This window comes from Varroa jacobsoni, unplaced genomic scaffold (genome assembly GCF_002532875.2).
Source record: "Varroa jacobsoni isolate VJ856 unplaced genomic scaffold, vjacob_1.0 scaffold_1019, whole genome shotgun sequence".
NCBI classification, from domain to species: domain Eukaryota; kingdom Metazoa; phylum Arthropoda; class Arachnida; order Mesostigmata; family Varroidae; genus Varroa; species Varroa jacobsoni.
In genome coordinates this window covers 388,848-400,537 of record NW_019213921.1, presented here as the reverse complement: position 1 = coordinate 400,537, position 11,690 = coordinate 388,848, and the positions used below count along the sequence as shown (strand labels likewise).

General features: G+C 37.4%; 1 protein-coding gene across 3 annotated transcripts in view; it reads left to right on the top strand.

Annotated features, from left to right (window-relative positions):
• Window positions 1–11,599, top strand: part of eIF2D (eukaryotic translation initiation factor 2D) — a 16,251-nt gene extending 4,652 nt beyond the window's left edge. For 2 of the 3 annotated variants that reach the window (XM_086970682.1, XM_022842845.2), the window contains exons 2-13: window positions 427–556; window positions 952–1,158; window positions 1,397–1,510; window positions 1,815–2,021; window positions 2,202–2,408; window positions 3,073–3,180; window positions 3,867–4,036; window positions 8,571–8,657; window positions 8,987–9,076; window positions 9,607–9,727; window positions 10,241–10,418; window positions 11,402–11,599. In XM_086970682.1, coding sequence (XP_086826808.1) covers window positions 427–556; window positions 952–1,158; window positions 1,397–1,510; window positions 1,815–2,021; window positions 2,202–2,408; window positions 3,073–3,180; window positions 3,867–4,036; window positions 8,571–8,657; window positions 8,987–9,076; window positions 9,607–9,727; window positions 10,241–10,418; window positions 11,402–11,463 — 1,681 coding nt within the window. In that variant the 3' untranslated portion in view covers window positions 11,464–11,599. The remainder of the gene's footprint in view (window positions 1–426; window positions 557–951; window positions 1,159–1,396; window positions 1,511–1,814; window positions 2,022–2,201; window positions 2,409–3,072; window positions 3,181–3,866; window positions 4,037–8,570; window positions 8,658–8,986; window positions 9,077–9,606; window positions 9,728–10,240; window positions 10,419–11,401) is intronic. The other variant, XM_086970683.1, reaches the window with a different exon arrangement.
• The last annotated feature ends 91 nt before the right edge of the window (window positions 11,600–11,690 follow it).

Below are 11,690 nucleotides of genomic sequence, written 5' to 3'. Positions count from 1 at the left end.
GTGTAATCATATGAAATTCACTCACGTGGGTTTATAGCAACTGACGTCAAAGTGCTTGTTTGATATATTTGATACCATTTTATTATTTTATGGGTTCATAAAGTGGATTTATGAAGAGCGTCGTTCAAAAGAGCAGTACATGTGCGAAGTAGATTCATGCACCGCGTGTCTATATAGGATGTATGATACAATAAGCTTGATGTTCCAGTGCCTGATAGTACGTATAATAAAACAAGCTTGACTTTCCCGTGCCTTCGGTGTCTTGTACGCCTTTGTGGGCATATAGTGTCCGTTGACAGAAGCTGTGGCAGTAAAAAGAAAAGCGCGGCTTAGTTGTATTAATAATCCCTTTCTCTTCGTAAAAACTTAGTTTTGTAGCCGGTTCGTTAATCAAGTTCGTGTACTTTCGATTCGAAATGTTTCCAGCAAGAAGTTTCGCAGCAATCTTGAACGATGTTTTCCTGCGACGGTTGATCCTCAGGCATATCCTCTCACGTCAAAAGAGAACCAGGTTACACAGACAAAGCTTGTTTGCCACAGGGGAGAGATTGTGCAAGTGAGTCGTAGGAACTTTTCAAGCATGCCACCTTGGAACGAATTGTTAGATTTTAGGATAATTAGCAAAGTTAAACGCGGAACAAATTTAGTTCACAATGCTGTCGCTGTATAGTACTACAGGATTTTCAGATACTTAGCTAGGTGTAGCGAAGTTATCCAAACATCAAATTTCTTTAGCAACAAAATATATTATTTTATCAACATAACGGGGTCATTATGCATGTAAACGACTGCGCTGTAAGAATGACATAATAATCTAGTTCTATATTAGGTAAATGTGCAATTTTCTTATGTTGATTTAACACCTTATCCTAGAGGCGTATTAAAAGGTTTTGCTTTAGCGATAATGTGACTTCTGCGCATTCTTAACTACTTAAAAACGGTGTACTCCAGGTCTATTCAATAAACGCTGACCCCGTGGTCTTCGAGTACCTATCCAAATGGTTCTTAACAGTGTACGCCATATGGAAAGCCCCATCTGCTGTACCAGTACTGCTTACGTGGGAAGCGGTCATTCGTAAACTTTCCAATGGCGCGGACCTAATGATTCCTGGTGTGGTAGTTCGGGACGAAAACCGTGATGCTTATATGGGCCTTTCAGTAAGTCTGTAATTTTATTATTTGATAACAAAAAGGTACGAATGAGATGAATTCCCTAGGCTGTTTTTTTTTTTTTAAATATCGAATGCTAGCCACAGTTATAATATCAATTGTAGGTATATAATCGACTACCTTAATCAGCTTTAGGCGGAATCAATTCTTGTTTATCTATGGAACTCTGGGTTAAAGATACCTTTGTCTTTGTGTATTCTAAATGCTTTTCATATGATGAGTTCAGAAGGGAGATGTTGTACAGATCCGTGTCGTCGGATGCTCTCAAGCGGTAGCTATTGGCGTAATGCTGATAAGTGGCAAAGAACTCGTGACGAACCAGAAAGGCAAGGCTGTACAGGTAAGAGTTGCAGGCCAAACTTACTCACCTAGCTGGCACTTCTTTTCAGCAGTATTTCAATCATTCGGCGAAAGATTCTCCTTAACGTTTAAGAAAGGAAATACTAGCTTTGTTGTAGTTTATTTCGGTAGTCGTGGCCTCGAGCTGTCGTTCCGAAATTTTATGAAATGTCTGTTCTGGACCATTGCTTACATTGGCGCCAGAGAAGCAGTGCTAGTGTTGACTTTAGCACTATTCACTAAACGAAAGACAACAAACGATTCTTCCTTTTGGTATACATTTAACTACGTCACGTACGCTACAGGTTGTACAAATATATGGGGATCATCTGTGGGAAATGGGTTCGAAGACGGCCATTGACTTTAAGCACGACCTCGGCGATGAAGAAAAGCCAGTTCTTAGCAGTGACGAAGACGTCGAAGAGACTGAGCCAGATGGTGATAAAAAAGAATCATGTGACGATAACGTCGCAGGAGATAATGGAGAAACCAAGGAAAACAAAGAAGAACAGGTTAGCACTTTGAATCAAGAAACTTGTTTTTAACGTCACCGTTTACCGTCGAAAGCAGATAGTCGAGCAAAGATACATGCCCTTCAATCACTAGCTAGAGTTTGCCTATAGTGCATAAGGATGCTGATCATCACTTGGTCGCAGAGGGTTGTAATATCATTTATGCCTTGCCTTGGTTAGGTCCCGGCGGAAGATGACAAGGAACTGGGAAAAGCGCTTGAAGAGATGAGAATTAATGAACCCCGAGATCCACAGGAGCGAATGGATGATTTGTTGAAAGAGTGCTTTCTCTCGGCGCTAAAGAGTTCGCATAAACATATCCAGCTACCAATTTTGACTAGCATTTTTTATTCCAACTATGTAATGGCATGTGCGCCTGATGGACAGGTTGGTATGGCATGCGACAATGGCGATATTAATTATTGTCATTTGAGACATACATTGATATGATTATTATTATAAGGTAATGCAAATCGATGACTAGGAGTGAACCGCTGAATTGGATACACCAAGAGCAAAATTACAACCGGGTTGTGTAATTTTAATAACGGACTACTGAAGGTTTTATCATAGAACAACTTCTTAATTTCTAGAATCCAAGTTACTAAAGCTTCTTTTGTTCGCAACAGATTTATTCAGAAAAAGAAAAAGTGAGCGAAAAAAATTGCGGCTCTAACGAGGAAACAGCTTTGTTTTTTATATGCGTAAAAAACCATTGTGCCTTAATACAACTCCAATTTGTGGAGATGTGGTTCGACTAAACCAGTGGCTGTATAGATTATTACGTAAACGACAATGGTTACATTTTCCTTGTGTGTATAATATCCTTAGAAGGATCATTACTCAATGCGCATTTAAGCATAACGTGTGTGCCAACGAAAGAAGTTGAAAAAAAAGTAATTTTCAATTAAAAAGCGTCGTAATAAGATGCACTCGTTATTTATGTTTTAATCTACTCCTGTGGTAAAATTTGACTAATGACCAGCTTCTAGCGTAAATTTACGAGCGTGCTCGCAATGTCCATAAATCTCTAATCGACTGTTAATTACAGACTGTTGAAATTAAGAAGAGTTCATTTAAGAAGGTGTCGAAATTTTTGGCTGAAATGGAAGCGCTTAATTACATAACGATAAAAGAGGAAAAGAAGGGAGTTGAAATGGTGAGTAAATTAGCAAATGTAAAACTATCCTAAAGCTATACTTATGGCGGAACCGGACATCGCATTTGAAACACTCAAATATATAATGATGCATGCCTGCTTTGCACTTTAATCTGTCTTAGAATGTCTGTTTTAGTTTTTAGGAGATACGATAACTTCATGTTTCGTATGACTTAAACTTTCTGAACTCTGTTTTGTAAAGTCCAGTAATTCTTGACGCGATTGGCCCGCCATCGCATTTGAAACACTCAAATATATAATGATGCATGCCTGCTTTGCACTTTAATCTGTCTTAGAATGTCTGTTTTAGTTTTTAGGAGATACGATAACTTCATGTTTCGTATGACTTAAACTTTCTGAACTCTGTTTTGTAAAGTCCAGTAATTCTTGACGCGATTGGCCAAACTGGCAGGCTGTGTCTTTTATTCTGAAAAATTAAATTTTTTTCAATAGTTATTTAGGTGAAATTCTGCAAACGACAAGAAGGTCAAAATATGTACACAACTAAAAGAGTTAAATATCCTTTTTTTGAAGCTCCGTTTTTAGTAATTATTTCTTCTGCGCATTGCTTATCTCTTCTTCATTGTTTATAGGGACGGACAACAGATGTCATATTCCAATAACAAATATATTAATTAAATGTGTTGCTTAACAAACTAAGGTGTATACACATGTCGTAATAACAGATAACAGGCATCAACGAGGAGCTTCTGTCTTCACTTCACTTAAAACCAGAATTCCATCCAAAGACAAAGGAGGTCAGTTCGACAGGAGAATCATCTTCATACCAAATGCCCGAAATTCGACAAATTTTTCTTGTTACTGCCGAAGTATTACCAATCATTAAGGGATACATGTGAGTATTTTTCAAAAGTTCGAAAATAAATAAACTGAATATAGATAATGATTGGTCCCAAGTTTGTACATAATCGTTCGTCTTATCTTCGTTACTATAAACTGTGTTTATATATATATATTGCGGTCAAATTAGGGAAAAGTTTGGCGGATTATTTGTCGTAACATATATGCATTCATCGGTTACTCCTGAAATTATTAAAGCCAGTCGCTTTGAGAAAATGAGATTTTGACAATGACGAATAACAGTGCGTCGTTTTTGTAATTTGAGCCAAAATTGCTTATTATCGAATCATCCTGCGCTGGGCAAACCCAAGTGAAAAAAGATTCGATAATAGCTTTACGGTCAGCAGAATGATCAAAAAACTTCATTCTTTTTTCTAACATCAACGGATTACATTAATTTCTGTTTTATTCGGCTTCTGAGAAATCTGAAAAAGACTTGTACACACCTACGTTTTTGATATATAAATTAACAGTCATTTTAGATAGTAGACAATCAACTGCCAAGTAGGTTGTGCAGATGACCTCCAATAATTAGTTTAAGAATTCTCTTGTTTCTTGTTTGTCCATTTTGAACTCTCTAGCTGTTTTGAGCTTATTTGATCCGGACAATCGTATGTACTTTGGGCCCTCTGTCAGTCCAAAATTTCGCTAGAATTCGTTGTGTATGGCGTACCAGAGCGAAATTTTAGCGAGTTTACACCTAGCAATATCGCGTAGATATTGTAGAAATAGACGTATAACTGCTAGTGAAAAGTAATTTTATGGAATAAAGAAAGAATATTTTTAAAATGCTTAATGAATAGGTTAGGTCCCGATTTGAAGCTGCAATTGCCTAAATGTAAATTGTAAAATTGAATAGTAATTATATTTAATTTCCGTTGACATATCCGTTTTTGTTTATGGAAAGAAGGCGTAAAGGGTTCTTAATTTAAACGCAGCATTCTACTCATAATTTGCAGATATATATATGTTGATAATTTCTATATATCTTCTATTATCGCCCCTCGAGTCAGGGACTTTTTGTTACTAACAAAAAAAAAAACTGTGAAGTGCTTATTCAGCTCTATTGGGGTAAGCCAGTGATGCTCGGAAGCTGTGATCACAAATACATAATTCTCCATGCATAATTCTCTCGTGCCTCTTCACCTACAGATTACTGCCATTTATCAATATTAGCTCCTATGTTCTTCTAGCTAACCGTGCAATATAACAAAAGAGGCTCTGGCTGGCAACCTGGTTAAGCAACTCTGCGAAAAAAGTGGCTGATTTTGCGTTGATTTTAATCGCTTGATCGATGACTAGATGCGGGTTGATTTTTGCCGGATTCATGCTAAATCGAAATCCATTGCACTACCCTATTGGCACATTGGATTTATGATTGAGACTCGGTCTTATGGTATGACCGTTATCGCTCACAGTTATCGGCTTTTTTTTTTATATTTGATTAGTTTACTTACATAAAAGCAGCTTACATATTATGACTTGAACATTTTTGCTACAAAATGGGCAAAAATTTTAATCAACCAATAACAGCGACGTACCGATTACCTATCTGCCAAATAGCCACATCAGATATGTGATTTAATCAAATAGTGAATTTTATGAATTTTACGGTTAAGCAAATGGTTGAGTATTGGTTGTCTCAGGAATGGCAATTCAGCAACAATTATTTTTTAAGTTACTATGTCTTTGTACTTTGAAAATTTGTATCAAATGTGTGGGTAATTTATCTACTGGAGGAACCTGAAATATTAGGTGAGTTAAGTTTGTCTGGTTTTCTATGTAAATATAACGTTGTCTAATTAATAGAGAAACGTTTATGTAATATGAGTCAAAAGCGTGTTTTAGCTATGTTATCCAATATGGCAGTTAATTCAATCGTATCAATGAAATGCGAGGTCTAACTCGGGACTTTCTACTCAGGTGAATCGACATGGGGAAGAAGCAATCGCCTTTTGAGATTACACACTTCTCGACTATTGTTGCACTAACCGTTTTTTCGATAAGCGAAGTTAGCGATGGTTCGAGTTTGGGCTACGTCGCTAAGTACGTCCCAGCTTCATAACGCGTGTCTTGCGGTGTAGGTTATTTTTAATTTACAACAATTGCTTTATGTATATTTACTGCATATTATGTTAGAGCGAACTTCTCGGCATGGGTTGCCTCCGTTGTAAACCTTCAGCATGTGACACGGAGGAACTTTGCTGAGATGAGCATCGTGCTATCTGCCACCATCTTGGTGTCATGAAATCTGTCTCAGTATATCAAGCCTATATGACTACTAGCAGTAGTTATGATTTGTTATGAATTCCAGTGAGCTACAAACCCAAACGAACAAATGTGCATCGAGATGTATAACGGAATAGCTGTCCTATCTAGACCTATTTTAAACCCTATCCATGTTCCGCTGAATAGGCGCTATCCTCAGTGCTCGTGCACACGCAAAAACCGCGCTAGCCGGACACCATCCGCAGTTGAATGTTTAATCGATGCAGCTGGCTGTAAAAAAATACTATTGCCCTGGGGTAGGTACTGCTGTGCCGACGAATGCAATGAGCCATGATGCCAGAAAGACAATAACACCTACGAGTCCACTGATTACGGGACATTATCTAAATAATTACTGCCGGGTTCAGAATTACGAATATCGTCGTTATGTATATGACCCATACACATATCAAGGAAATGCTTATAAAGAGCCGCAGTCATATGGCAACTATAGCAGTTATTTTTTCCGGGATCAACATCAGCTTCTCTGACAAGAGCAAAAAGTAGTTATGAATTTAATAAGGTACTTGGTCACCACGATCAATATGAAGTAGGTTTAAGTTCTTATAAACACCAACATTTCTACCAATCGGCAGCGATTTCGTCTATACCGCCTCAGAAAAATAAGGGGCACTTTTAAGAAGCCCCATAATAGGCCAAACGGAACGGGTACAGAACAACCGCTGATATTTGTGGGATCCCAAAAGATTTTTTCTCCATATCACCGAATAACGTACGCTCCCGTTCATCAGGAAAATAGTAACATCACGGCTCCAGGAAAAGATTAAAAGGAGCAGATCAACAGATTACCATCCAGAATATCAATGATAATCATTAAGATCCCGCAAGATTTATTAACCAAGTCATTTCCATTTGTCGGAAGGATATCCGACATATTCGTATATCATTATGGGTTTCCTGCACCTTTTCCTTTTCCTGCACCAGTCCCTTTCCGGACTATTCGACCTTATTCAGGCTATTCAGATAAGGACCGCAACAGCAATTAATTGAGCAACTCATTCTTCCGCAACCGTTGAGCGATTGTGTAGGACAAAGGTCTCCATTTGTAATACAAGCCTTGCCTTTAATGCCTCTAATGCTGGCATCCCTCTGTGCTTTTCATCCGCTTTTCTGACATTCTTCTGTTCGAATCCCTTGGAAACAGTTTACTTACAAATGTATATTCTGCATTGACTCCACTTAAGTTACTTAACTGGAGTTTCACCATGCAATACAATAATGAACAAAAACGGCTTTATTCAATTTGAAGATGTAGTTGCGATGAATCCCCACGAAAAAGCATATGGCCGAGCTGTCTAGGCTATTTATAGAACCACAAGCGAAGACAAATACAAATAACCCTGTCGCTTTGACAAATCCGTGCAGACTGCAAATGGCTTTCCATAGAAATATTGATTAAGATCAAATCACCTTATCTATCTACTATTTGTGACTTGGACGACAGACTCGTTTACATTTATTTTAACGTTTTGGCATGTCGAAGAAGGCAAATGGCATTGCAAAGCAACTGTTAGCAAATTAATGCTCTTCGTTTATGAAAGCGACTGCGAAAACTGCACTTAGTGAACTTCTTACTGCATACCAAAGAGGCAAAAAGCACTATACATTGGTTTTAGCTGCTGCTATTAAAAACAAAATTTGCAAAGAAAAAAAATTTTAAATCAATAAAGGTTGGAGCCATCAAACCATAGTAATGTGCGCTTTTTTACATTGTTATATCTCTATTTGATGATTCTTGTGTTTTTCTTCTTCATTACTGAAGGGTTAGGAGGAATATTTTCCCTCTTTTCTGTGTCGTGCCAGTAACCCGACTCTTCACTAGATTATTAGCACTACATTGATGTTTTCATATGATTGAGCTCATTAACTTAAACGAGTCGAACTATAGTTCGTCCTTTTTATATATACTCACAGACGTCAGCTCATCTGACCGTTACTTCACAGTTCCGGCGGAAAACCGATAGCCGCAATTAAGGACTTTAGACTAACGGCTGTAATCGGCGCGAATCATATTCGTCCCAGAATGACGTAAACAATCACATTATATGTTATACAAACAAAAATAAAATTTGTCTGGTATTTTTTTTACAACACACGACTGAATTCGAGTGCGCATCAGCAGTAAATTTAATTGGCGATGGAACTGCGACTAGAATGAGCGTTATAATTACAAGAGCTATAATAATTAAAGAAACCGATCCAAATGAAGTATTAATAATCAATGTATATTGTCCTTGTAGGAAAGGTTCTATAATTACACTGGAAGATATCCGACTCCAAATCAAGCAGTACGTCCAGGAAAATAATTTACAAACAGCGGACAAACGGTAACTAGCACAACGTAGCACGTTCGCAAACCCTCGGTTTTCTTTTTTAACCCTTAAAACTTAGTTTTCTTTTCCTTATTATTTTAGTCAACAGAACGTTTTTCGCAATTTTCATTGCTGTGGACGCGTAAATGTCATGAAGCAACAATAAATGCCATGCGTGTTCTTTAAGTTTGTGTAATTAATTGACACATTGTTTGTTGGGTATCCTATGTTTCTAGACGGATATTCAAAAACATACGAACAAGGCTAAGTATACTGTTATCTCTTGGCTACTGATTCTCTGTTCTACTGTTCTATCATTTATTGCTCTTACTGACCCTCTTCAGGATTGTCCAACTGGAACCAATACTCGCCCGAGTCGTACTTGCCAAGAATGAGTATGACACACAGGTTACCTGGGAGACTCTCAATAGAAGGTACAGCTATCCTTCGAAAGCCTATATATAATTAACTGTACAAATAGAAATAGTTTTTTTGGCCAAAAAAATGTTTACGCCTTAAACATTGCCGCGGAACATCAGGCAAAGCCTTTGTAATCTATTTTGTTGTTACGAGATGGGAGCAATGTGTTGTTAAATTTCAAAAAGGTAGTTTTCATAGTGTGGTTATTAAATCTGTAGGACTTTGACTGGCAATTTAACTATATGTATATATTCATAAATATATCCTCAGCTTGAACTTTTACTATTTCAATAACTGTACTTAAAGAAAAGTTTTTCTTTGAACAGACTCGCTTCCGAATTTACAGAACATGTTTTCTTTTCAAGCTATGCTAGTGAAAGAATTTTAAAGACGTGTGGTCAATGCTAGGGGGTTACCGGGCATTTTAGGAGCCAACGCACTCTCGCCGCTATCAAAAAGTGATTTACAGTAACAATGTAAATCGTTCCACTAATTTGATATTGTACTTCTTTGTCGGGTATTACTGTCTATCATAAAAATGTAGGATTCTTTCAAAGTGTCAGTCAGCGTACGAGATCCGCGTGCCCAACAGGGAGCCGATTATAAAGAAAGGAGCGATTGAGCCCATCACTATCTCTGTTGCCACGAGGTGTGGCAACAAAAAGGTATTCAAATAAATAGCCCATTGTAGCAGCAGATCTAAAAAATCGTTCTGATCATGCTTGTAGATTAAGGTTTTGTTGTTTAAGAAAACAACATTCGATTTTTTTCATTTCCGCTTGGCGTTTGTAGCTTGGAGTGCATCATAGCTTTTTGTCCTGAAATCTTTTTAAACATGAACATGGAAGCCGTCTGTTGTGCGCGTTTATGGTTACGTAACGTCTAAACGTTTACCCGTTATTTACTATTCTTCTCATCATATCTCCTGTTGGAAAAATTTTGCTAAAGATATTTTGCTGATAACTTATTTACTACTGATTGATGACAGCTGCCTTACTAGCATCCCAGCTTTTATCGAGATGGGTTTAAGCTTCGCGAATTCTTAAAGAGCAAGGTTCGCTTAGGACGAAGTTAAGCTAAAATACATCAACCCCAAGTTCTGATACTTAATAAAGGCAACACATTCGTGATTTTTTCCAAAAGGGCATTGTAATATATTCTTATTTCTAATTAAACAGGTGACCTTAATTCACGGGTTTGAGACATTCGGTATCGATCCCGCGCACTTCGCCCACCAAGTACAGATCGGGGTATCTGCCTCAACAACCGTTTCTCCAATTAGGGCAAATAACAAAGGATGGCAACAGGTGCTGATCCAAGGAAACCAAGTTCTTTTTGTTGGCAAACTGTTATTAGGTAAGAAACTGATCGTTCCTTGATAACATCGCAGTAGCTCTTCTTATTAAACAGCTTTCAACAATGGTTTAGGGGATTAAAGATCACGCTTTTTTAAAAACGATAACACAAAAGGTTGAAAAGTCATAGATTATATTGCCTTCGTTTATTATCCTAAATAAATCTCTAACATTCTATATTTTGTCGTGACATTAACAAAGCATCGACTTAAAATGTGCGCTCTATTTTGTATTACGATAACGTGATTGGGCGCAATAATTTGCGCATATTGCGTTATACATACGCAACGAGCTTAAAAACATCTTCTAACATCTCTTAGGAGCCAACGCACTCTCGCCGCTATCAAAAAGTGATTTAGAGTAACAATGTAAATCGTTCCACTAATTTGATATTGTACTTCTTTGATGGGTATTACTGGCTATCATAAAAAATCCTCTAACATCTCTTGGTACCAATAACTAGACCGTAAAGGTTGTGTCTATGGAGGTAGTTTATTGATCTTACATAAATACTATTTTAATCATCAAATTCGGATCTTACACCGATGCTATGTTATGAAACTCATTTAAAAAGCGGGTTGAGGAGATTAAAATCATATGGTTATTATTCAAACACATAATAAGGTCTTAATAATTGCTATGTTTATTAATGTTCTCTTCTCGCGCTAGTTGGTATATATTCTAATCAAGGCGTTTTGTTTACTTATATTAACCGACTCAACATTTTTTTCATATTTCGCATAAGGACATTATCACCTATCTTAACTGGCTCTCTATTTTGCATCCTAAACTTCACTGCAGTGAGCCTATCAGTTATCATCCGCCATTGCGAAATTATATCATCCCTACGTGTTTTTGTGCCACAGACAAATCATAATTTTTATGTTACTTCCCTATACACCGAAATTTCTGTTGTTTCGAAATAATTCGGCTGAATAATTCCTTGTCGATTTGCTTTTGTCCACATTTTACCTGATCTTTCAGAAACGTACAAGATTCCACGGAACTATGTGCGAGGCCTAGAGCTCGCGCCGAAGAAAAAGTAAACACAGATTGTTAGTTCCGAGCGATTATTTTGGGCCTGGGTCGCCTGGTGAGGACCACATTGCCCCTCCACAGGTGAATTAAAGACAATTAAAAAAAAAGCAGAAAGAAATAAATTACATCATTTTGTTCCTATTGTTCTAAGACTCCTTTTTCGCCAACCCTAGTTAATGCCTGCTTGTGGGAGTACATTTAAAGTCTTTTAAGCCTTTCCGTTAGGATATTTCCC